Source organism: Bufo bufo, chromosome 4, assembly GCF_905171765.1.
Source record: "Bufo bufo chromosome 4, aBufBuf1.1, whole genome shotgun sequence".
NCBI classification, from domain to species: domain Eukaryota; kingdom Metazoa; phylum Chordata; class Amphibia; order Anura; family Bufonidae; genus Bufo; species Bufo bufo.
The window spans coordinates 512,211,418-512,238,712 of NC_053392.1; the positions used below are offsets into that span (position 1 = coordinate 512,211,418).

The following is a 27,295-nucleotide window of genomic DNA, read 5'->3' on the forward strand; positions in this document are numbered from 1 at the left end:
GATACAGCCTTTTATAATAAGAAGCCGGTGCTGTGGTTTTTGTATACTCCGCTGCGTGGTGCTCAGCGACATAGAAGTTACGTCAATAGTTCATGATGTGGAGAGAAGCAATAAAGAAAATCGCGGCACTCACCGGAGTTGAAGTAATGTTGCAGCTTTATTAGAAAACTTCCTGGGAAGATAGTGCATGAAGGATCCTGGGGCGGACATACTGTAGAAAGCAGCGAGAGGAAGCGCGATCCCGCGCGCAAAACGGCCGTCGCCGCTTGCTACAGTGTGTCCGCCCCAGGATCCTTCATGCACTATCTTCCCAGGAAGTTTTCTAATAAAGCTGCAACATTACTTCAACTCCGGTGAGTGCCGCGATTTTCTTCATTGCTTCTCTCCACATCATGAATCCAAAGTTAGGCAGCAGATGTAGGACTTTGCCAGATTTAGCACTGCAACGTAGTTGTGGGCTCCTCCATCCGATGTAAAATCTGCTCATGAATTCTTCACTAAGAAGATTTCTGTCTCTTCAATGACTTCTACCAGATCTAGAGGTTTCTTCGCTTTCAGCATGACTTCCCTTAACAGTCTGTCCCAAAATGACTTCTATTTAATGTCTAAAGACTACTCCTCCCGTGGCTCTGGCTGAACCACTGGAGCTTGGTGCTTAGCAGCTGGCGGGGCAACTTTTCTTGAATCACCATGTCCGACAACAAAAGACTTACATTAACAATGATAAATGTATGGACGGCTGAGAATTACCGCTACATGAATGTCCTCTCGGGGAGCCTGTTGACATACACCGCAGGAGAGCACTGGAGTAACCCTTACAGACAAGATCTGTCACTTGGATTTTGGTTGTAACCACTTTATTTTGCAGTATGGGTCGAATGAAAACTTGTTTCTTTTGATTTTCTCTATAAGCTCCCGGCTGTGTTATTGCTCTACTTACCTGATACTTTTTCTGCTGCGTTTCTACAGTTTCTTGATGACCTAGTTCTATGCAAGTCAAAAGCAGCAAAGAAGAAAAAAACTAAACAAAAAAAATGCTTGCAGTTTTAAGTCCAGCAGCTTCCCTCTCATTGTCCCCAGGAACCTGCAGCATTAATAGCAGCTCAGACATTTGGGGGTATTAGCGTTTTTCATCCATAAATGCCACCTGCCCTTTGTCCTCATTGAAAGTATGAAGTGGTCTTAAACTCACCTCCTTTCTAAATAGTAGCCAAGAAATTGTTACCAAAACGGTCTTTCAGAAACGTGAGCTTAGAAAATTTTCTAAAACTAAATAACTCCAAATGTAAATAATAATGGGATTTAAACGCTAGTAAAAAATATACAAAGTTCTCACCACTGCCTGGAATCCAAATTCTTAAGCTCTCGTAACAACTTGGAATTTTTCTTCAGCAGGTGGAAATTATTTCTGTAGAAAAAACACCAGATAAATTATATACTGCACAATATAAAACCCCCCAAACATTTAAATACATAACTGCAGCATCTAAGGCCTCTTTCACACTTGCGTTGTCCGGATCCGGCGTGTACTCCACTTGCCGGAATTACACGCCGGATCCGGAAAAACGCAAGTGTACTGAAAGCATTTGAAGACGGAACCGTCTTCCAAATGCGTTCAGTGTTACTATGGCACCCAGGACGCTATTAAAGTCCTGGTTGCCATAGTAGGAGCGGGGAGCGGGGGAGCAGTATACTTACAGTCCGTGCGGCTCCCGGGGCGCTCCAGAATGACGTCAGAGCGCCCCATGCGCATGGATGACATGATCCATGTGATCACATGATCCATGCGCTTGGGGCGCCCTGACGTCATTCTGGAGCGCCCGGGGAGCCGCACGGACGGTAAGTATGCTGCTCCCCCGCTCCCCGCTACACTTTACCATTGCTGTCAGGACTTTAGCGTCTTGGCAGCCATGGTAACCACTCTGAAAAAGCTAAATGTCGGCTCCGGCAATGCGCCGAAACGACGTTTAGCTTAAGGCCGGATCCGGATCAATGCCTTTCAATGGGCATTAATTCCGGATCCGGCCTTGCGGCAAGTGTTCCGGATTTTTGGCCGGAGCAAAAAGCGCAGCATGCTGCGGTATTTTCTCCGGCCAAAAAACGTTCCGTTCCGGAACTGAAGACATCCTGATGCATCCTGAACGGATTTCTCTCCATTCAGAATGCATTAGGATAATCCTGATCAGGATTCTTCCGGCATAGAGCCCCGACGACGGAACTCTATGCCGGAAGACAAGAACGCAAGTGTGAAAGAGCCCTAACCTGGTGTAAAACAGAAGCAGCGCAAAAATAGGACGGGACCTAGAGTGTTACATTTTCTATTATTCCCAGAAATGCAGAATTCTGCTGTCATGTGCTGCCCCCCACAAGGGTTCTGGTTTCCTCTCAGACCTTACCTATCTCCAGTATCAGGGTCCCCCAACCATCGCCCCACCTCGGAAGGCTGGCCCTGCATCCAGGTGGAGAATGAACAGTTGACCACGCGTGTGCACAGCTTTCTCCATTCACTTCTATGGAAGTCATGGAATCAGTCGAGCATGCTTGCTTGGCTGGCTCCCATAGAAGTTAAAGAGATATGCATGGGCACCCCTCTCCATTCTTTCTCTGCCTGGATTAAGTGGGCGTCTGGTCATGCAGGATTAGAGATGTCGCGAACATAAAATTTTCAGTTTCGCAAACGGCAAACTTCCGCGAATGTTCGCGAACGGGCGAACCGCCATAGACTTTAATAGACAGGCGAATTTTAAAACCCACAGGGACTCTTTCTGGCCACAATAGTGATGGAAAAACTGTTTCAAGAGGACTAACACCTGGACTGTGGCATCCCGGAGGGGGATCCATGGCATACCTCCCATGGAAAATTACGTAGTTGACGCAGAGTGTGGTAAGTTGAATTCGCAATGCGATTAATATAACCTGCATTAATCGCATTGCGAATTCAACTTAGAGCTAAGTTCCTAATGGTTGTATTGCTAGAATTGACGAATATAACGAATATAGCACTATATTCTCAATCTTCGTTATATCCTAGCAATACAACCATTAGGAACCCAGCTCTAAGTTGAATTCGCAATGCGATTAATATAACCTGTATTAATCGCATTGCGATTACAACTTAGTCAAATTTGTGACACTGCAGCTTCAGAATGAATCTAAGATGGATGCTGTCCTTGCTTTTTGAAAAGAGGTGGGAGGGTCTGGGAGGGAGGGTATGCTGATTGTCTGGAATGTGTCTGCTGACTGTGAGGTACAGGGTCAAAGTTTGCTCAATGATGATGTATAGGGGGCGGACCGAACATCGCATATGTTCTCCCGCCGCGGCGAACGCGAACAAGCTATGTTCGCTGGGAACTGTTCACCGGCGAATAGTTCGGGACATCTCTATGCAGGATACGGGTCGGGTAACCTTAGGCTAGTTTCACATTTGCGGCAAAGGCTCCAGCACCTGAAATGCGTAGACTTTGTGCTATTTTTGGATTTTATACATACGGAATAATAAAGTCTGGAACATTTTGGAAGCTTGGCCTATCTTGCTTTTTTCCGTAAAACTAGCCTTTGTTCTAGAGATATAATACAAGGGTCTTCCATAAATACATAACATGAGAATATCCCTTTAATAGTAACCTTGATGGAACAAAACCACATTAATAATTTAAAGAGGACCTGACCCCTCTTCTGACATGTCTTTTTTAGTGACTACTAACATTCTCACTGTAACAACAATTCTGGAACATCTAATTCTTATGTCTCTATGTTGTGCCATTTCTTTATTATTCCTGCCAGAAGTTATGAATGAATTGCAACCAGTTGGCAATAAAGGTTCAGATGTGTTACAAATTGCGGGTGTGCGCCTGCACAGTCTGACACTATCCATTCAGTGCTGACAGTGTCAGACTGATAACACTCATCTGAACTTCAATGCAGACTGCTGGCAATTAATTCTTAACTTTCAGTAGGAATAAAAGAGAAATGGCACAAAATACGGCTATAAGAATAGAATTTTTCTTACATGTGGAATGTAAGTAGTTGCTATAGCAGACAAGTCAGGAGAGGCGACAGGTTCTCTTTAACCAATAGTTGTAGTGTACGTTCATTTTAATACAAATAGTCATTATTGTCAACTACGATCAATAAGGACACTGTTAAAGGAGCACTCCATGTGAACCTGATACACTGTGCTAAGTCCATGTGGCAGCACATAACTCAGAATCAGAGACTAACAAAGTGAGAATCCCTGGATCCTCAAGCCTAGCACTAGGAAGGACATAGTGGAGTGTTCCTTTAAGCAGTTTTCAGGGGTATCTCAGTAAGGGTCTTCCATTTTTACCTTTTCTCCCAGGAATTCATTCCCAGATCATTTAACAAAAGTCTACAGAAATAAAAAGGTGCTTGTGGCTCAGCAGTGCTGGGTTCTTCCTGGGATGAAACCTTCACACTAGGGTCACAGTTACATCTCTCGATGTGCTCAGTCTCACTGGCACTTTGTCTTGCGATTGCCTGTATGATCTCCTCTTCTTGTTCTTGGCTCATTCCAACAGGAGGTAAAGCTGGCTCGTTCAGCCTCAGCTCCGGATGCTGTAGGCACTCTGGACTTGTGCTGCCAAGTTTTTCCAGTAATGTATCAAGGGCATCCAATTCATCCCCGTCAAAGAAATCTGACTGCGTCATATTCTGGTCACTACAACCCTGTTGTCCACTTTCCAGTCTTCTTTGTTTTGTGGCCACTGAGGGGCACTCTAGCGGGCCATACATGATTCCACCATCCCAAGAGTATTTCCCTGAGATATCTCGGACAATTACCCGCACATCGCCGGGCACCCCGGTTGTTGAGTCTCTCTCAAAGGAATTTGCTGGAGGGATTTGCAGATAAGAAATAAGAGCACTATCATTAAATACAAAAAGTTGCAGGTTAGGGCTTCGGAATACATCGTTTGAAAGCTCAGTTGCCTCCACAAACGGGTTATCATGGTTCTCACTTATCAGACTATGTAAAATAGCTGGGCCTCCACTCAGAGGATAGTGTCCAAGATGGTTGACGAGCTGTGTCATGACCATACGTGCAGTTAGAGGGATGAGCTCCAGGCTTCGCCTTTTCTTTTCTAGAACATGGAGACAATAGAAATGTATTCAATTTTAGTTTCATTAGTAGAGGGTGAGTATGTAGAAGTAAAGGGTACAAGGTCCCAGGACGCCCATGTATGGTCTATGTGAACAACGCAGAGTCATGATCCCAGTGTTTACAGGATGCAATATCGTGGCGAATACGTGATGTACACACATAGCCAATTTCTCAGGTGTCCCTAGCTGCATTATCTTCTGCACAGGTTATATAGTTTATACGGCTGGAAAAAAAAAAGACATAAGTCTTCAGGTTCTGACCTTAACACATTCAATGCATGCGTGGATTAAAAGAGCAGAGCTCAGGATACAGGTAGGGATCACCGAGAAGGTAGTAATGTTGGGCTATGTGATCGCCACCATCTAGCATGCCACGGACAAGGGACTGTACTTCTGCAGAATTGACATAGCTCCTACATATACCACCAGGGAACTTCTACTGGGTGGAAGGGCAAAGTATGATGTGATTTACAGACTTATGTGCCAGAAGAATCACCACTAAATGCAAATCAAGGCAAAGCAGCATGTTATAGAGCAGGAGACGCTGAGCAGATTGATATATATTTTGTGGGAAAAGATTCAGTAAAACATGCAATTTATACATTTATATCTCTGCTTTTTCTACCTTCTGTGAACAGCTCTGGTACAGGAGGGAGGTGTTATCAGTGATTGATAGCATTGTGTGTATAAGTGTGCATACAGAGATAGCGGTCAGTCACTGAAAATACCTCCTCTCTGTACCAATAGCTGTTCACAGGCTGCAAAAAAGAAGAGATACAAATGTATAAATTACAGATGTTATTAAATCTTTTCCCACAAAAATATATATCAATCTGCTCAGCTTCTCCTGCTCTATAACATGGTGCTTTCAGATTGCATTGCATTTTTTGGTGATAGTTCCTCTTTAGGGTACTTTCACATTAGTGGCAGGGGACTCCGGCAGTCTGTTTCGGTGGGTGAACAGCCTGTCGGATCCGTCTTGCCGCTAGTTCAAGTGTGCCCCCTGACTGCCGCTCCGTCCCCATTGACTATAATGGGGGTGGGGGCGGAGTTCTGGCGGCAGCACGGCGAGAGGCAGCCGGACTAAAAGTATTGCATGTCATACTATTAGTCCGGCTGCCTCTAGCCGTGCTGCCGCCGGAACTCCGCCCCCATTATAGTCAATGGGGACAGAGCGGCAGTCTGGGGGGCACACGTTCACTAGCGGCAGGACGGATCAGACAGGCTGTTCACCCGCCGGAATAGCCTGCTGGAGTCCCCTGACGGTAGTGTGAAACTAGCCTTAATTTCCCTGCCCTCTGCTAATATGATGCCAGTCTATACAGCAGAAGTGCCAAGTAAGCTGCTGAAAAAAGAAAACAAACAGCTTATTGTGGTGCTCCCTGGGTCAGTGTGAAAGCTGTCAAGATGGATAATAGATATAGGGATAATTAATTCAAATAAAAAAAAACCCACTAAAATACACAAAGAAACTGATTTAAATAAATCTGTAATTTGATGACGATATACTTTCAATAGTTTTTCCGAGTGTTTTACATTGATGACCACTCCACAGAATCTGATTGGTGGGGGTCTGACTCCGGGTACCCTGCCCATCAGCTGTTTGAAGAGACTGTGGCGTGCCAGTAGGGGCTGTGGCATCCTTCTAGGCCAGTGACGTCACATTCATGTTCTTGTCACATGGCCTAGGTGCAGCTCAGTCCCATTCAAGAGAATGACGCTGAGCTGCAATAACTTACTGATGACCTATCTTGAGAAACCCCTTTGAGAACCTTACCCTTCTGATACACAGGAGCTAATAAAATTGCTGCTTGCACTGCGGCAAATGTTAACATAAAAAGCTTCTCAAATATACGAATCCCAATAAACGGCTTTGAATGTGCAAAATTACTCCAAAAAAAGTTTACTAAATTAAAAACATTACTTAGATGTTACACTGCAAAGTATAGCTCTTACCACAGCAAAAGCAAAAGTGTTTACCTCTGAATCCGGCGCCATAATATACTTGTGCCGGCATAAAAGCACTCAATTATATGGCACCTTTTCATTACATTAAAGTTCTTTTACAAACCGATCCACGCTCTAAATGTTTACTGTAATTACTTCCAAAGTCTGTCAAAACCATTTCTATGAAATAAGACTGAATGTATTTTCTTTTCAGAGAAAGAAGAGCGTGATGAGTTATGTGTTTGTTTTCCTGAAGGATGGAAACCCATCGGCAGTGACATTTAGTACTCCGCTTCTTAGGGATTACGGCAAAACAATGAGAATCAACCCCATAGCTGCTCACCTTCTGCCACGGTCAAGAGGTTGCTGAAGTCAGAGGAGGAAAATGAAGGTGGAGGCTCAGAATTCTTCACGCTCCCCAGGGGTAGAAATGGATCATATTCAATGGAGGAGAGGTCAGCCAGGCTCAGAATATACTGGCTTTGTTGAGTGTATGTGTTAGAGCCACACACACAGCAATGTAGAACCTAAAATGGAAATGTATAATCAGAATGAAAATCACAGCACCTAACAATTATTATTAATCCAGTATCTGATAATCCAGAAGGTCCAATAACGTAGGTTCTCATTCATGCACGTCATGGTCTATCAGTAGTAATATGTCGGAGAAACTCAACTTGTATTTTCTCTTGAAGACGTTTTGCTAGACAAGGCTGTTCTAACACCTCTCCCGAGGCAGTTAAATCACGCCTAATAGCTTCAGTCATGCAAACTGAAATCAACATCTTACCCCCATGTCGTCCTGGACCTCGTGCTGATTAGGAAAAACTGATTATGCCAACTGAGGCATGAGTCACTAGTATCTAAAGCCGGAGAGGTCTTCCAATTGAGAACGCCAGTAGGATGACTAGCGAAATGTCTTTGAGAGAAAATACAAGTCCAGTTGGTTAGACTTGCTAATACTAATAAAGGCTGATAATATGAAATTTCACAAGCACTGAAACAGAAGCCTGAGCGAGAGACTATTAAGAAATTGATCTGATTAAAAACACAATTATTGCAGCAGACTGAGATTTTCCCCCAATCCGATAATCCAGAATAACCGATAATCTGTCACCTATCAGGTCTCATTAATACAAGATTAAAGCAATTTTGCCATATGAAATAGCTTTATTTGGTTCATACAGTATTCATAAAAGAAGCTCTCCCTGAAAAATAATACTCCCGTATTATAGGCATTTTAGGAGTCATAATAGCTCAGTGGTTTTTTTATCGTGCGCTGAAATACACAAATCACATGAATTGCACAAACCTTCATTTGACCCTCATAAACAGTGAGGAGCAGAGTGACCCAACTGTGTAGCGCCTCTGGCTGTAATCACATTGTCCCTGTCTAGAGAAGAGCTGCTCATTTCAGGTGCAGGGTACAGATCATTATCGTAACATCAAACATACATCATACATACCCTGTAAATATAGTCAAGGAGGGAAGGTTTGGGCATATTTGTGTCTTCAAGGGAAGATGTAGATATAGGCTCAAGTAATGTCTGGAGGGGAAGAGCCATGCACCAGTCCAACAGGCACAGCAACAAGGACACTATAAACTGCAAAACAACAACAATTACAACAGTCTAACATCGGTAACATGGATTCCACGAGCATTTGCCAAAATACAGTATAATAGATCTTCTTATAAAATGCACATTCACATAGATTAGTCTTCATTCACAAAACATTCATGGCATGGACCATGGATAGTGGCAGATCTGTTTCATGTGGACTTTGCTATGGATTCACAGAAAATTTTGACCCTATACATTAAAGAGGTGAAATCCAAAGGGAAAATCTGCTACAAATTCGCAACATATCTGACGGAGTAAATAACCTTTCAACAACTCTGCAATAATCTATAGTACAGTGTGTGCACACGAGGAATAACACTATTTCTGGCCATTATATGACTTGTACCCGGTACCCTGCACACAGAAAGTAGAGGGGAAGCTGCTTCCTAATCCTCTGTAAGGGTGGGATCACATCACGTTTTTGCCATCCGTTTAACATATAGGTTGGGAAAAAAGGATACAAAAGCTTAGCACACCGCGTTTTTCCATACTGCAGTCTGGTACAGTAACACTATGGTGAACGAATGCCACTGTATGGGATCAGTCTGAGGCATCCGTTAACGTATACATTTTTTGTATACGTTAAACGGATGGCAAAAACGTTATGTGAACCCAGCCTTACTCACTAAGAAGCAGCCCCAGTATCATGTAGGACATTACACAAAAGTACTGATATGTATGACTGGGAATTTAGCCCTTTAATTGATAGATACACTTCCAGCTGTCCAGTCTTTTTAGACTCAATAAGAGACAATCTCACTCTGCTGCTGCCCACTGCTCCCCCTCCCCTCTCCATAGACTTGTATTGACATGTGTAATACGATTCCTCTGTAAGCTGGTCCGTAAGGAGACAGATTCAAAGCATATTTCAGACAGATTCAAAGCGTATTTGAAACAAAAAAACGTTTCACAAAGGAGGGGAAAGGTTTACAGCAGATAACATCAGTACTAAACATTTCTCTCTGATAAGACATATCACAAAGTTTCCTATGGTGGCTTCTACTATTTATTGATGTAAAGTTGTATAAAAAGTTAGTAGTGACCATTTAAAAATCCACACTGGACATTCACCTGCCCATAGTCCCACTGCTACTCTGTTCTCAGCCGCTTCTGGTCCCCACAGGACCTAGAAAAAAATCACAGGCCTCAGCGGTCACATCATCTTAAACGGTATCTCAAAGCTGTGATGTGACATTTAAAGCCCATGTAACCGCTGAGGCCTGTGATTGGCAGCAGCGGTGACAGAACCCAGCCACTTCCTGGTTCTGCAGGGAATGGAAGCAGCAGGGAACGGAGCCAGGGACAGGTGAGCTTTTTTTTATGTTCAGGGGCACAGGTCTGGCCTTGCAGCTGACAACTCCTTATTGTGTCCCAATGGAACACATGTAATAAAAAATGGTCCCTTCTATTAACACAGCAGAGAGATCCTCTGGAGGACCCAGCTACCGTGAGTGCAGGTCTTGTTGATGGTAGCAGAAAACATTTAAATGATAAATTTGAGGACTGAAACTGAGAAAGGTTTCATGCAAACAGCATTCAAAAATGGACCAGTCAGTCCTAACAGTCTGCACACAGTCTACTCACATAATGTAATGATAGTTTTCATTTCTCCAGTGGAAAATAAGCACCTAACGAGATGTTTCTCAGGATGATACCAGCTCATCACTTGGGACCAAACCTGGACTACTCATGATCATTGAGGACTTTATGAGAATAGGATGTCCAAAAAGGGCAAATCCTTTAAATAACCTGAGTACACACAATAACCACTGCATTTTGACTATTTTCTACAGAAATGTATCATAAATGACTTAGGGTGTGAGAGGGCCTCACCAATGGGTCCCCACCATCACCTGAAGGGGAGGCCTTGAGCTCTCTGTTCCTCCTCAAATCGTGAAGTACTGCGAGGCTGTGGTCACACGTGTGGCCTGCTTACCAAAACCACTACAGTGTGGAGGAACAGGCAGGGGAGGGAGGTGAGCTTGGGACGCCCGTTCTAATGATCAGACATGTATCACCTATCCTGTACATAGCTGACAAAAGCCCAATGTGGAACAACCCCTATAATGAAGATTTCTTCACACTACAAAATGCAGTATGGTGTCTGTATAAGAACAACTCACTTCTTACTGCACATAGATGAAGACATAGAAAGAAGTAAAATGACCAACAATAAATGTATGGAAATGTACTGTAAAATCTTACAATTGAAATACCAGGAAATACACATACTGTACTACTACAGCTTTGCCAGGCATTGCCAGAGGGAGACAACGCTTACCTTTTTATCTGTTTCCACTGAGGAGTTCTCTGCACTCGGCAGAAGGAACGAAATAGTTGCTATCAAAATCTACAAGAGAGATAAAAAAAAAATGCAGACAAATTCTGTCCATTCACTGTAACAACGGAATATCAGATGTAATATATTACACAATCCGCTGAACACAATGTCAAATTTAAAAGGTTAAATCAGTCACAAAACATTTCGGAAGTCTGGTCCTAGTATTAGCTCTCATGTTGGGGAATCTCGCAGCGTCTCCGGGACCACCACTGTGCCCGATACAACGCTGTTAGGAAAGCCATGCCCAGGCAGGTCCTGTTGGAGGGTGGGGGTGGGGATTTTTAAATCAGTAGAAACAAGGTCAGAGTTTTCAGAGGAAAAAAATACACTGTCCAAAGATATTGCCTAAAGGCCACTCTTGTGCAGTCTACGAGCCTTTGTCACAAAGTGCTGGCTGATGTGATGAGAACACAGGGCCAGACAGTAAAGGGCATTCTCATTTCTGCAAAGAAAATATTTTCAGAATAGAATTTTGTAATATATTCTGTAAATCAATTCCACATGGTTTTCATTTGCTATTTGCTTCCAGATAATATCTGTCGTGTTCATCATGAGATAATCCCACAGGGCTCAATACAGTCCGGTTATCAGAGCTGTGCACCTCTGAGAGAATCAAACCACCAGGACTCATCTTAGCCTTTTTGTATATACTGTATAGTGGTTTGCATTTAAAGGGGTTGTCTTATCTCACCATTACTAAGGTCAGATGAGACGCAGCTCCGACCACCCGGCCGGGAAACAGCAGAGCGTGGTCGGGCCTGTGTCTCATCTCCCCTTAGTAATGGCAAGATGAGACAACCCCTTTTAATGACCACAAGCAAAGAACTTAAAGGGGTTTTCCAGGATAACTCATAAAAAAATAAAATAAAACAATGGACACAAAGCCATACTCACCCTCATCGATCTTGCAACGCTGCATGGGTCCTCACTGCTCTGCACTTCCTGGTCTCTGCTAGGAAAGGGCCACTCAGCAAACCACTGGCTAGGGTGGGTCACCGCTATGGTCATTGCTTGGATGAGCGGACCTTTCCTGGGAAGTGGAGAGCAGTATCGGAACTAAGGGGAAACATGAGGAGGAGTATGGCTGCCTCAGAAAAGGCCATAACTTCTAGCTAGGTAAGCCTTATTGGCTGAAACCTTGATCTTCACAAGCCACACTTCAACACTTCTATCAGAGAGCTGGAAGAACACCACCTACCTCCGTGATCTTTCCACACAAAGGCAAATCGGGGTCCTGAAGTTCTCGCCAGTAAGAAACCAAAAGCTGGAGCACATCGCAGGCCACCTGGGCGACTACTTTATTGGGAAACTGTAAAGATACCAAACCAAGATGTAATAGGTCAAGGTAGAGAAAGCAAAAGAATTTTCTGAAAATACTATGGGGATGCCCTGTAATAATTGTGCTCGTATTATGGCACAGGACGACTGGTAAAGGCAAAACACATATAGCAGCAATAGAAAAGTATGGGAAAGTTATCACTAACTTACAGTTAGCTACATAAACATATTAGTAACTTATGAAAGGATACAAATACGTATCAATATTATTCCACACACGTATAATAAATCCACAGCTAACAAGACTGCTCGCTGCTAGACGTATGTGAACTGTCCGTGGTGCTGATCGCCTGCAGTGCTAGAAAGCAGTAGGGGAGGCTGACAGCAAAGCACGTCCCAGCTGCTCAAAGCTGCTCCTTCTGTATGTTACCTCTGCGAGAACCGTAGAAATGATCGAAAGGAACAGAATGCATACGCATGATCAGCAGCCTGACAGTTACATGGAAACCAGATAAGGCTACTTTCGCATTAGCGTTTTCAATTCCGCTATTGAGATCCGTCATAGGATCTCAATAGCGGAAGAAAACGCTTCTGTTTTGTCCCAATTCATTGTCAAAGGGGACAAAACTGAACTGAACGAAACTGAGTGCGCCAGAATGCATTCCGTTCCGCTTGGTTGCGCTCCCATCTCAGACAGAATAATGCTGCAAGCAGCGTTTTTCTGCCTGTCATGTGGTGCGGAGCAAGACGGATCCGTCCTGGCACACAATGTAAGTCAATGGGGAAGGATCCGTTTTCTCTGACAAAATAGAAAACGGATCCGTCCCCCATCGACTTTCAATTGTTTTCATGACGGATCCGTCATGGCTATAGCAACAGAATCCGTTCATGCCGGATGCATCCGGTTGTATTATGGTAACGGAAACGTTTTTCCACTAATGTGAAAGTAGCCTAAAATAACATTGAAATTTAGATTTTTAATTTGCAGAAATGATTGATGGCTGATTGCAGGACACAAAGTGCATGTGTGATGCAAGCTTAATTCGGTAAGGTAAAGAAATAATAATAAATGAGAAAAGGAAATGAGAAATATGGTGGCCCTCACGGTTTGTCAGTCTTAAGTGTTTTCTGCACGATTCTGACACAAGCATTCCTGTAGGGTTAATCTCCCACTGATCAGTTCATCTTCAGCTGGCAGCCAGTTCAGGGGTGGGGTCTAACAGAGGGGGCATGGCTTACTCTTTTAGTACTACTGCAGACAGGGTAGAGGGAAGGTAGTGGCTCCCTCCACTGAGGAAAAGAGGTGGTGGGAGGATATGGCTGAGCTCCTGGGACCCACATGTTACACTTAATATATACTAAGTATTCAGTAGGCCAAGTTTCAGTAGGCCACTGGATAGTAGCTGTGTTGGATATTGCAACTTAGCCCCATTCACTCGAATAGGACTGTGCTGCGCCTAAGCAATGTGACCTATGAACTTGACGTCACAAGCCTAGGAAGACGCTGCAGTGCTCACCAGATCGCTGTGGTCTCTTCAAACGGCTGATTGCTGGTGCTGTTGGGAGTTGGACCCCATTGATCTGATACTGATGACTTATACTGAGAACCCCAAATACACTGAGCAAAAATATAAACGCAACACTTTCGGTTTTGCTCCCATTTTGCATGAGCTGAACTCAAAGATCTGAAACATTTTCTACGTACACAAAAGACCCATTACTCTCAAATATCGTTCACAAATCTGTGTTAGTGAGCACTTCTCCTTTGCCAAGATAATCCATCCCACCTCACAGGTGTGGCATATCAAGGTGCTGATTAGACAGCATGAATATTGCACAGGTGTGCCTTAGACTGCCCACAATAAAAGTCCACTCTGAAATGTGATCTGTGGTTGTGAGGCCGGTTGGATGTACTGCCAAATTCTCTGAAACGCCTTTGGAGACTGCTTATGGTAGAGAAATGAACATTCATTGCACGGGCAACAGCTCTGGTAGACATTCCTGCAGTCAGCATGCCAATTGCACGCTCCCTCAAACGTTGCAACATCTGTGGCATTGTGCTGTGTGATCAAACTGCACATTTCAGAGTGGTCTTTTATTGTGGGCAGTCTAAGGCACACCTGTGCAATATTCATGCTGTCTAATCAGCACCTTGATATGCCACACCTGTGAGGTGGGATGGATTATCTCGGCAAAGGAGAAGTGCTCACTAGCACAGATTTAGACAGATTTGTGAACAATATTTGAGAGTAATGGGTCTTTTGTGTATGTAGAAAATGTTTCAGATCTTTGAGTTCAGCTCATGCAAAATGGAAGGAAAAGCGAAAGTGTTGCATTTATATTTTTGCTCAGTGTATAATTAATTTTTTACATTTTTTTATAATACAAAAAAAGTGGAAAAATTATAAAATGAATCCCAATGATGGAATGAAGACCACAGAGTGCAACCTTTTTTTTAACTCAAGGTAACCACTAATATATGGGAAAATCATTCTTTTCAAGTCAAAGGTATCCATGGTCTTAAAGCATAGATGGATTTGAAACATACTTCCAACTACAAAAAACAACTCTATTCAAACCTGGCTTATATAAGTATTACCCAAACAAAACAAAGCAGATTTTATGTGAAGAACAGGCAAAAAATGAAAATTTGTTTCCTCTGGACGACTCTCCGATGCCTTTTAGGTAGTGAAGAGGTATGATTCAAGCACAAGGTGCGTCATGTTAGGCCTCTCATCCACTAAACCGATCACTACTGAATATCTATACGCACTGAAGTGGAGCAGACACTCTTCTGAAGCCAACGGAATAAAAGGGAACAAAGAGATAGTCCTGTATGATCCCTCCTCGCCCACACCGTGGGAGTAATTTCACTCGACAACTCCAAGCTAATTAGTGTTGTAATATGGACATACAAATTCACCTTTCTTTTCAGCTCCCCGATATGGATCTGAATAAGTAATTTACACAGCAGAATACTGCACTTCATGTTCCCACCCCATCCATTACCATTAACTAACATTACACATCTAAGTGTTTTTAACCCCTTCCCGCAACATCAGGTACATGTACGTGGGGGAATGTGGTGCCTTACCGCATTCCCACGTGCATATACGTGATGCGGTTACACTGTCAGTGCACGGAGCATTGCGCTGACAGTTCAGAGAAGCCAGCACGCGGGGGTTGCTAGGCAACCAGCGACGCCGACGGGAACGAATCAAAGTGTTCACAGGCCGGCGATCGCTGTGATTGGTCCACTACTGCAGGCGGCCCAATCATAGCACTTTGACACTGTTTAGGGCAGAACTATATGTACTCTCTCCTTCTCTGATCGTCATAATTCCTGTCAGGGAAGGGATCAGAGAAGGAGCTACTGTCAGAATCCACACCTCACAGAGAATTAACCCCTTCAGTGCCGAATTGCTGCTCTTCTGTGCCCCAGTCAGCGACAGATCAGTCCTGTCATCATCACCTCATCCAGACACCTGTCACTCCAGCCTGTCCGTCCGTCAAGACACCTGTCACAGCAGCCTGTCCGTCGTCAAGACACCTGTCACACCAGCCTGTCCGTCCGTCAAGACACCTGTCACACCAGCCTGTCCGTCCGTCAAGACACCTGTCACACCAGCCTGTCCGTCCGTCAAGACACCTGTCACACCAGCCTGTCCGTCCGTCAAGACACCTGTCACACCAGCCTGTCCGTCCGTCAAGACACCTGTCACACCAGCCTGTCCGTCCGTCAAGACACCTGTCACACCAGCCTGTCTGTCCGTCAAGACACCTGTCACACCAGCCTGTCCGTCCGTCAAGACACCTGTCACACCAGCCTGTCCGTCCGTCAAGACACCTGTCACACCAGCCTGTCCGTCCGTCAAGACACCTGTCACACCAGCCTGTCCGTCCGTCAAGACACCTGTCACACCAGCCTGTCCGTCCGTCAAGACACCTGTCACACCAGCCTGTCCGTCCGTCAAGACACCTGTCACACCAGCCTGTCCGTCCGTCAAGACACCTGTCACACCAGCCTGTCCGTCCGTCAAGACACCTGTCACACCAGCCTGTCCGTCCGTCAAGACACCTGTCACACCAGCCTGTCCGTCCGTCAAGACACCTGTCACACCAGCCTGTCCGTCCGTCAAGACACCTGTCACACCAGCCTGTCCGTCCGTCAAGACACCTGTCACACCAGCCTGTCCGTCCGTCAAGACACCTGTCACACCAGCCTGTCCGTCCGTCAAGACACCTGTCACACACTCCCAAGTTAGATTAAAAAAAATAAAAACTGAATTTATATATTATATATATATATATATATATATATATATATATATATTTATATTAACCCTGTCACTACGTGTGCCATCCTCGTGGGTGTACATACTTGTGTCCTGTGCTTGAGTGGCACCATTCTGTAAAATATAAGTCCCATGTGGATTTGTGCCACCTATAAGTGTAAAACAATACACTAATTAACCGCTTTTTTGCCCCAATAAGGATATTGGCACTACTCTGTGCCCCCTACTAGACCCCTATATATAATTTTCAGCCTCCTGAGGCTCATCGCCAGCCATCTGTGCTACCTGTGACACCGGTCAATAACTGCCAAGTGACTCAGGGAGTTATTATGCTAAAGGACATATAGGATTTTAGTTTGCTGTTCTATTGAAAAAAACAAAAACAAAAAAGATTAAAAGAAAGACAAAAAAACCTACGTTAGTTTACAGTTTAAAATGACTAAATGGCTTTTCACTGCCGAAGATGAATATGCCATGCTTTTTGAGGACACTGACTCTAACAGTGGAGATGAATTGACATTTTTAGTTTCAGCTTCCTCAAATGATTCATATAATGATGAACCCCCTCATAGGCGTTCAAGGGGTAGTGCGCAGTCGACTGAAGTGACTCTTCATAGATCCCCACATATAACTATGTGCCCCAGGTGCCTGAATTTACAGCCACTCCAGGCATCAATGTAGATACCACAGGTTTCAGTTAAATAAAAAAAATTCCAATTATTCTTCACTAATTACCTAATTAAGGCTACTTTCACACTAGCGTTTTGGCTGAATCCGGCAGGATTCAGCAAAAACGCTTCCCTTACTGATAATACAACCATCTGCATCCGTTATGAACGGATCCGGTTGTATTATCTTTAACATTGCCAAGATGGATCCGTCATAAAATCAATGGAGGATGGATCCGTTTTCTATTGTGGCAGAGAAAACGGATCCCTCCCCATTGACTTGCATTGGGGGTCATGCCGGATCAGTCTTGCTCTGGACGGAAAGCAAACTACAACATGTTGCGGTTTTCTCTCCGGTATGGGAACGCAACAAAACGGAACAGAATGCATTTTGGAGCATTCTGTTCTGTTCAGTTTAGTTGTGTCCCCATTGACAATGAATAGGGACAAAACTGAAGCATTTTTTTCTGGTATTGAGCCCCTATGACGGATCGCAATACTGGAAAACTAAAACGCTAGTGTGAAAGTAGCCTAACTTGATGGTGGAACAAACAAATATATATGCAGAGCAATTTATTGCCTCCCATCAAGACAGTTATATTGCAAGACTCCACAAAAGGATCCCTACTGACACGACTGAAACACAAAAGTTTTGGGGACTTCTACTAAGCATGGGCATTATAAAAAAAAAAAACAATACGTTCGTATTGGAACAAAGATATTCTTTATCACACCCCTCTTTACTGTCTTGCCATGCCCGTGCTCGTTTCAAAGCTATTCTAAGATTTCTACACTTCAGCAATAATAATGAACGCCCACCCCCAAGCGACCCCAGTTATGACAGACTCTTTAAAATTAGGCCAGTGGTTGACCACTACAATTCCAAACTTGGTCAAGTATATACAGTACCCCTCAAAAATGCCCCTCAGTGGCTGAATCATTGGTCCACTTCAAAGGCCGATTACATTTCCGCCAGTACCTGCCCAATAAAAGGGCTAGGTATGGCGTGAAGTTGTATAAGACCTGCGAAAGTGTATGCGGGTATACATTGCGCTTTCGTATTTACGAGGGAAAAGATTAAAAAAATTGAGCCACCCGATTGTCCCCCGGTTCTGGGTATAAGTGGGAAGATAGTATGGGATTTAGTCCACCCCCTGCTGGACCACGGATACAATCTATATTTAGACAACTTTTACAATAGTGTCCCTCTCCTGAAGTGCCTAGGCACATGTGGCACAATTAGACTAAATCAAAAAGGGCTCCCTAAATCCTTTATAGACCAGACAGTGCGTCGCAGGGAAAGCAGGGCTGTTTGCTCTGAAAATTTGATGTTGCTAAAATACAAGGACAAATGGGATGTTCTTGTGTTAACTACCATCCATGCAGATCAGTCCACCCCAATCCCAGTCCGAGGGACCACAGAGCAGAACACCAAGCCTGTGTGTATCCAGGATTACAACCAGTTCATGGCTGGAGTGGATCTTTCAGACCAGGTACTACAGCCCTACAGTGCCTTCAGAAAATCTAGGGTGTGGTACAGAAAATTAGCTGTGTACCTAACCCAAGTGTCACTACATAATGCCTTTGTTCTCCATAGGACAGCTGGTCATGGGGGGGACCTTCTAGGAATTTTGGGAAAAAATAATAAAAAAAATTATTTTTGGCGTTCAGGAAGGAGAGGGCAGTATTTCAGTCAGCAGTGCTTATTTACCTGGAGTACTTGCCCCAACAGAAAAAAAAGGCGACCCCAAAAAAGGTGTCAAGTTTGCTCAGTTAGAGGGATTAGGAAAGACACCACTCACTACTGTCAGACCTGCCCCTCTAAACTGGGCCTCTGCATTGGAGAGTGCTTTCAAGTTTATCACACCTCCACTGATATCTATTAAGTCTATTTCATCCATTTCCTAATTAATCTATGGGGGGGTGGGGAACCTCCAGCCCACGGGCCAATTTCATGTGGCCCCCGGCCAGAAAATGCTAATGACCGCTTCTATTAGATGGGCCAAATGGTTCTTATCTGCCGACACATTCTATGTTTCTATGATGGAAGCAGTCATTAGCATGCGGGAGGGCTTCCCTGGTCTTCTCCCAGCCCCGCGCTGTGTCCTGACACTGTAGACGTAGTACACGTAGATGCGTACTATGACCTGATGCTGTGCGCTGTCAGGTCACAGTACAGCACAGCCGGAAGAAGACCAAGGAGGGTGAGTGAATCTGTCGTCCGGACCTGGAGAGGCAAGTTTATTTTTTATATTTATTTTAAATGTCTGATTGAGACTTATCTGAGGGTGGGGAAGGGATGATCTGAGGCGGGGGGCTAATCTGAGGCTGGGGGGTCTGATAAGAGGTTGATTTGAGGCTGGTGGAGGTGGGGGCGGATCTGAGGCTTAAAAAGGGACAAAGGTAGGGAGAGTTGAGAAGAAAGAGGCAGGGACAGTGAAAGCTGGGTGAACCCCTCTCTGGACCCCCCCCCCCCCCCTTTCCCGGGTTTAGCTTGGCTGCCATTAATGCCAAAGAACTAAATATATAACTTTCTCAAATTAAATATTAGACAGCTATGTGTAGTCAAAATGGCACCTGTACTATTTGTAATATGTAGTGCAGGTGCAATTTTGTGCTGCAAAAATACAGCGCTCTAGATTTTTAAAATTGAAGCGCAATTTCTGTAACTTACCCCTAAGTCACTTATATGTTTGACCAAACATAGTCGTCAAATTTTTAAGTTGAGAATTTTGTATGGCCCCTGAACGATGACTCTCGGCAGCAAAAAGGTTCCCCTCCCCTGCCCTAGATGAATACATTGAAGGTCTAAAGGTCAAATACATTTGGGTCTAAAGCGATATATTCTTGTAAAATATGAAATTTTCAATTTTCACTGCTAAGTGTTTCTAAATTCTATGAAAAAGCTATTGGGCCAAAGTGCTCAGTATACCCCTTGAAAAATTCCTTGGGGCGTGTATTTTCCATAATGGGGCCACTTTTTGTGTTTTCTCACTGTTGGGGTGCCTCAGGTTGTTTTCAAATGCGACTTGGTGCCTGAAAATTATTCCAGCGAAATCTGCTTTCCAAAAGCCATACAGTTCCTCCCATCCTGAGCCCCGCTGTGCACCCATATAGCACTTAATGACCACATATGGGGTGTTTCTGTAAACTTAAGAATCAGGGTAACAAATATTGGAGGTTTATTTTGCTGTTAACCCATGCTTGGTTACAGGAAAAATTGGATCTAAAACTGAAAAATCGTGAAAAAAATTTGAAATGTAAAAAATTCACCTCCATTTTCCTTTAATTCTGGTGGAACACAAAGTGTTAAAGTTTGCAAAATCAGTTTTGAATAACTTGAGGGGTGTAGCTTTTAAAAATCGGGTCATTTATGAGTGGTTTCTACTAGGAGTCCCACAAAGTGATTTTATAACTGAACTGGTCCTTAAAAAAGTGGGGGTTTGTAAATGTTCTGAAAATTTGAAAAATTTGCTTCTAAACTTCTAAGGCTACTTTCACACTCGCGTTTGCTGCGGATCCGTCATGGATCTGCACAGACAGATCCGTTCAGATAATACAACCGCATGCCTCCGTTCAGAACGGATCCGTTTGTATTATCTTTAACATAGCCAAGATGGATCCGTCTTGAACACCATTGAAAGTCAGATGGATCAGTTTTCTATTCTGCCAGATTGTGTCAGTGAAAACGGATCCGTCCCCATTGACTTACATTGTGTGCCAGGACGTTTGGCTTCGTTTCATCAGACGGACACCAGAACGCTGCAAGCAGCGTTTTGGTGTGCGTCTGAAAAGCGGAATGGAGACTGAACTGATGCAAACTGATGCATTCTGGGCAGATCATTTTCCATACAAAATGCATTAGGATGCAAACTGATCCGTTTTGGACCGCTTGTGAGAGCCTTGAACGGATCTCACAAACGTAAAGCCAAAACGGCAGTGTCAAAGTAGACTTAGACTTCTAACGTCCTAAAAAAAAAAATATATAACATTTACAAAATGATGCAAACACAAAGTAGACATATGGGAAATGTAAAGTAATAATTATTTTATGAGGTACCACTATCGGTCAGAAGACCCGGGAAATAAAAATGTAGAAAATTGCGAATTTTTCCAACATTTCTGTAAAAAAAATTTTTTAGGAAGGTAAAACATATTGACTCGAATTTATCACTAACATGAAGTACAATGTGTCACTAGAAAACAATCTCTGAATGGCGTGGATAAGTTAAAGCTTTCCAAAGTTATTACCACATAAAGTGAAACATGTCAGATTTGCAAAATGTGACTTGGTCTTGAAGGGGTTAGAGATAGTAAAGTACTTGATAGTACATGATGAGAGGAATGGCAGGAGAAAAAAAAAAAAAAAACTTTAAAACAGTGGTATAATAACCATACTAAAACCTGTATTCATAATTCACAGGATATTTACAAGTACTGGATTTTTTGGACCATAAGACGCACCTGACTATAGGAGACACTCAAGTTTTAGATAATAAAAAACTGGAAAAATATTTCATACTAGTACGGCATCAATAACAGGCTGTCTCTAGTTAAAGGGTTAGTATGCAAATATTAGTAGGTTTATGTTTTATTACTGCACAATTAAACAAATTATTTATTTTTGCATCCCCTCCTTCAGAGATTCTTCATTTTTTCTTTAATGTTACATCAGTGAAGATGTGAAGACTTGTTTTTTGTAGGGTGAGTTGATGTTTTTGCTAGTAACATTTTGGGGTACATACGAATTCCAGTTCACAGGCTACAGCAGTGACACAGATGTATACAGCTATGTCACCGCTACAGCCATGGAACCAAAGACCAAAGGTGAGGACTGGGGCGGCAGACCTGGAAATGGCGGAGCTTTATATAGGTTTTCCAGGAGTAAAATATTGATGTGATGACTTATTCTCATGATAAGCCATTATTACCTGATCGGCGGGTGCCCGACATCTAGCATTCTCCAAAATCAGCTCTTCAAGAGGATGTGGCGCTCAGATGAGCGTTGTGGACTCTTTACAACATACAAAACACAGCGCTGCTCATTGTATAGTGGCTGTGCTTGGTATTGCAGCCTGACCCATTCATTTGAATGGCACTAATCACCAACCTAGGCCATGTGACGATGAATATGATGTAATTGGCCTAGGAAGCTGATCAGCATGGGTGCTGGGAGTTGAAGCCTCACTGATCAGATACTGATGACCTATCCTGACGTTGGAACATCAATATTCTACTCCTGGAAAACCTCTTAGGTGCAGAGTAGGGATGAGCGAACTTCTGTTTTCAAGTTCGGCGTACAAGGTTTGGGTTATCTAAGAGTTCCGTTATGGATTCCGCTACCACAGACCATGAGTTAAGGTCCGTGGTAGCAAAATCCATAACGGAATTCTTAGATAACCGAAACCCTGTACACTGAACTTCAAAACAGAAGTTCGCTCAACACTAGTGCTGAGTAGACATTTATTATTATTATTATTTTTTTTTTTTTTTACACATTTAGGGGCTTTGGGGAGCGTTTAAAATAAGTTGTTTAACTCTACTGTATATCTATACTGGGGATTTGGATACTTGTTTTAGAAAAAATGGACCTCAAGATTGGTATAAAGATACTGATGTGAAGATAAATTAGAAATTAAGTAGCACATAATTTTGGATCACAATAATAAAAAACAAAAAAACAAAGTGGTGCACTTTAAAGGGGTTGTTTCCATGAGGGACATTCACAGGATTGGTGATATATGTCTGATCGCAGGGGGGAGGCCCCATCACTGGGAGAAGAACGAGTAAGGAGTTTGAATGGGATGATGGCCACGCTGATCCATTCAATGTACGTGGAGCTGATGAGCTACAGCCCTATCAATAATCATTTTGTTGATGGCCAATCATGAAAGTCTTAAGCTGGCCATACATGTTATACTTTTGTCAGCCGAACATGACAAGAAGGGTGGGTTTGGCTAACACACTAATGTGTGTGGACAGCTCCTAACTCTACGCCAACAAATGATGTCTGGGGAGATCAGAATATTTTTTGTGGTAGAAGGGGTTAAACTTTGCTAAAGAATCCAGAGGGAGGGGAGACACAAGGCAAACAGCTCAAGCAGCAGATCAGGCACTGCAACCAGCACAGCCTTCACAATGACGTTCTATGCACAGAGGCAGACCTGCTCCAGGCTAGTGCACAGAACGGCATAAGAGAAGGGAGACAAGCGGACATCATAGGTCATGTGACCTCAGCCACTGTAGATGAAGCAAGTGAATTGAAAACTCCTTACATTTGTTTAGTTAGAAATAAACTAACAAAAAAATAACATGGACAACCCCTTTAATGTGTATGGCCAGAATATTGCCATCACAGGAGACATAATCTACCTTGTGGCCAACACAGCCTTAATCATCACTTGCAGCAAATGTGCACATCACACACTACTTGACCACAAGGCAGAACAACATTTTCTGTGATTTAAAGAGATTTTACAGCTTACTGATACTCATTAAAATCTGATCAGTGGTGGCCCGACACCTCGTACCCCCAGCTGTTCCATGCAGACTCTGGTGTTGGAGCTAGCACTTAGAATGGAGCAGGACGCAAAGCTACAAGTGTAGTGGTCGTGATGGGTTGCTGAAGCTCAGCTTCCATCCACTTCAATAGGAGCAAAGCTGCAGTTGAAACAGCGCTGTGTGTCCTGCTCTATTCAAGAAGAAGTTCTTGTGCTGGAGGGAGCAGGGTGCCAGACCTTCACCAGTCAGATATTAATGACCTATCCTATTTTTTGGGGTGACAAGTTGACTAAAAAATGGCGAATGCTCACCGCATAGGAGATATTTTTGAATAATTTAATAGTTTGGACAGCGCTATGTAATATGTTTATTTATTTATTGTTTATATATTTTATATGTAAAATTGGGAAAGGGGGGATTTAAACTTAATATTTTAGGGTACTTTCACACTAGTGTTATTCTTTTCCGGCATAGAGTTCCGTCACAGGGGCTCTATACCGGAAAAGAACTGATCAGTTTTATCCCCATGCATTCAGAATGGAGAGAAATCAGTTCAGGATGCATCAGGATGTCTTCAGTTCAGTCATTTTGACTGATCAGGCAAAAGATAAAACCGCAGCATGCTACGGTTTTATCTCCGGCGAAAAAAAAATGAAGATTTGCCTGAATGCCGGATCCAGCATTTTTCCCCATAGGAATGTATTAGTGCCAGATCCGGCATTCAAAATACCGGAATGCACCCGCACTAAATCCGGACCCATTCACTTCTATGGGGCTGTGCACATGAGCGGTGATTTTCACACATCACTTGTGCATTGCGTGAAAATTGCAGCATGCTCTGTTGTGCGTTTTTCACGCAACGCAGGCCCCATAGAAGTTAATGGGGCTGTGTGAAAATCGCAAGCAAGTGCGGATGCGGCGCGATTTTCACGCATGGTTCCTAGGATGAAAGTCTATTCACTGTATTATTTTCCCTTTATAACATGGTTATAAGGGAAAATAATAGCATTCTGAATACAGAATGCATAGTAGAAGGTCAATATAATAAACATTGGTGGCGCAGTGCGCCCCCCATCACCCCAGTATAATAAACATTGGTGGCGCAGTGCGCCCCTCCAACACCCCAGTATAATAAACATTGGTGGCGCAGTGCGCCCCCCCATCACCCCAATACAATAAACATTGGTGGCGCAGTGCGCCCCCCATCACCCCAGTATAATAAACATTGGTGGCGCAGTGCGCCCCCCATCACCCCAGTATAATAAACATTGGTGGCGCAGTGCGCCCCCCATCACCCCAGTATAATAAACATTGGTGGCGCAGTGCGCCCCCCATCACCCCAGTATAATAAACATTGGTGGCGCAGTGCGCCCCCCCATCACCCCAATACAATAAACATTGGTGGCGCAGTGCGCCCCCCATCACCCCAGTATAATAAACATTGGTGGCGCAGTGCGCCCCCCATCACCCCAGTATAATAAACATTGGTGGCGCAGTGCGCCCCCCATCACCCCAGTATAATAAACATTGGTGGTGCAGTGCGCCCCCCCATCACCCCAATATAATAAACATTGGTGGCGCAGTGCGCCCCCCATCACCCCAGTATAATAAACATTGGTGGCGCAGTGCGCCCCCCCATCACCCCAATACAATAAACATTGGTGGCGCAGTGCGCCCCCCATCACCCCAATATAATAAACATTGGTGGCGCAGTGCGCCCCCCATCACCCCAGTATAATAAACATTGGTGGCGCAGTGCGCCCCCCCCATCACCCCAATATAATAAACATTGGTGGCGCAGTGCGCCCCCCCTCAAAATAATAAACATTGGTGGCGCAGTGTGCCCCCCCCCCCCCCCCAATATAATAAACATTGGTGGCGCAGTGGGCAGTGCCAATGAGGGTTAAAAAATAAAAAAAATAATTTACTCAACCCTAACCCGCCTCCTGTATTTGTATAATAAACATTGGTGGCTCAGTGGGAAGTGCCAATGAGGGTTAAAAATAATAAAAGAAAATTAACTCACCTCCTCCAGTTGATCGCATAGCTGCCGGTCTCCTGTACTTACTTCTTTCTTCAGGACCTGTGGTGACGTCACTGTGCTCATCACATGATCCATTACCATGGTGATGAGCTCAGTGACGTCACCACAGGTCCTGAAGAAAGAAGTAAGTACAGGAGACCGGCAGCTATGCGATCAACTGGAGGAGGTGAGTTAATTTTCTTTTATTATTTTTAACCCTCATTGGCACTTCCCACTGAGCCACCAATGTTTCTTATACTGGGGTGTTTGGGGGGGGGGGGGGCCGCACTGTGCCACCAACGTTTCTTATACAAATACAGGAGGCGGGTGCCGGAATCAAATAGCCGGCACCCGACCTTTGTGACAGGGGGCTGCGATCAGCTACAATTAACCCCTCAGGTACCGCACCTGAAGGGTTAACTCAACTGCAGCTGATCGCAGCTCCCTGTCACAAAGGTCGGGTGCCGGCTATTTGATTCCAGCACCCGCCTCCTGTATTTGTATGACAGGTCAGTTTTCTTCATTGGTGGCGCAGTGGCCACAGCCCCTCCCCTCCTCCTCCTGTCTCTTCTTATTGGCAGAGGCGGGGGCAGCAGCACAGGGGGGAGGGAGAGACTCCTCCTGCGCTGCTGAGAATTATCATCTCCTGTGCCCGCCGCTGTATTGAGCAGAGCTGCGGTGGCGGGTCTAGTCGCAAATGGCGACAAGACTAAAAAGTCTTGTCGCCATTTGTAAATTCTAAGTCGCATTGGCGACCATTTTGGTCGCCATCTGGAGCCCTGCCTTTAATATCAGCACAGAATACGATATGAATGGTGAGTTGTCACCATAGTACGTGGCTGCTGACCAGCACATAACACAACAGAGCAAGAAGTGGAATGTATCACATATGGCAAAAGATCTGGTGCATGACATTCTTAGAGGGCAAAAAAGAGCATGACTTACCTTTAGTGTTACTCCAATAACATTAACCGCATCGATAAGCTGAGGATGATTGGTATTCTCTACCAGCTCTTCACAGATCCATATCCCAAGACAGCAGATTGCAATGCACCTTATAATACAGAAAGCATCATAAGACATAGGAGGACAGCACGAAGGCTTCAAGCAGATGTTCTGGCCTGGTTTTAAAGGGGTTTACAAATGATAATAAAATCAGAGGCTCACTCCCGTTCTGACGCTTCCCGATCTCCTCCCTGACGCTTCCCGATCCGGCTCGGATGCGGACCAAAACAACGGCCGTGTGCATGAGGCCTTACAATCAGTTGCTGAGATTCTAACAGAAAAGTGACAACGAATACAGCTGCACTTCCCTTTAGGCCGAATGCACACGGCCGTGTTTCGCGGCCGAGAGTGGTCCGTGGTAACCCGGCCGGGATTCCTTCTGACAGCAGGAGCGCACGGCGTCAATGGTTGCTATGACGCCGTGCGCTTCATGCCGCCGCTGCACTATAGTAATACACTCGTATGATCTATACGAGTGTATCACTGTACAGCAGCGG

At 44.1% G+C, this 27,295-nt stretch overlaps 1 protein-coding gene across 2 annotated transcripts in view; it reads right to left on the bottom strand.

Moving 5' to 3' along the window:
- Positions 1–27,295, bottom strand: part of RALGAPA2 (Ral GTPase activating protein catalytic subunit alpha 2) — a 344,341-nt gene that overhangs the window by 162,670 nt on the left and 154,376 nt on the right. For both annotated transcript variants that reach the window (XM_040429694.1, XM_040429695.1), the window contains exons 27-33: positions 26,739–26,847; positions 12,227–12,337; positions 10,969–11,037; positions 8,532–8,669; positions 7,409–7,592; positions 4,328–5,099; positions 1,337–1,408 (exon numbers count right to left, since the gene is read on the bottom strand). In XM_040429694.1, the coding sequence (XP_040285628.1) occupies positions 1,337–1,408; positions 4,328–5,099; positions 7,409–7,592; positions 8,532–8,669; positions 10,969–11,037; positions 12,227–12,337; positions 26,739–26,847 (1,455 nt within the window). The remainder of the gene's footprint in view (positions 1–1,336; positions 1,409–4,327; positions 5,100–7,408; positions 7,593–8,531; positions 8,670–10,968; positions 11,038–12,226; positions 12,338–26,738; positions 26,848–27,295) is intronic.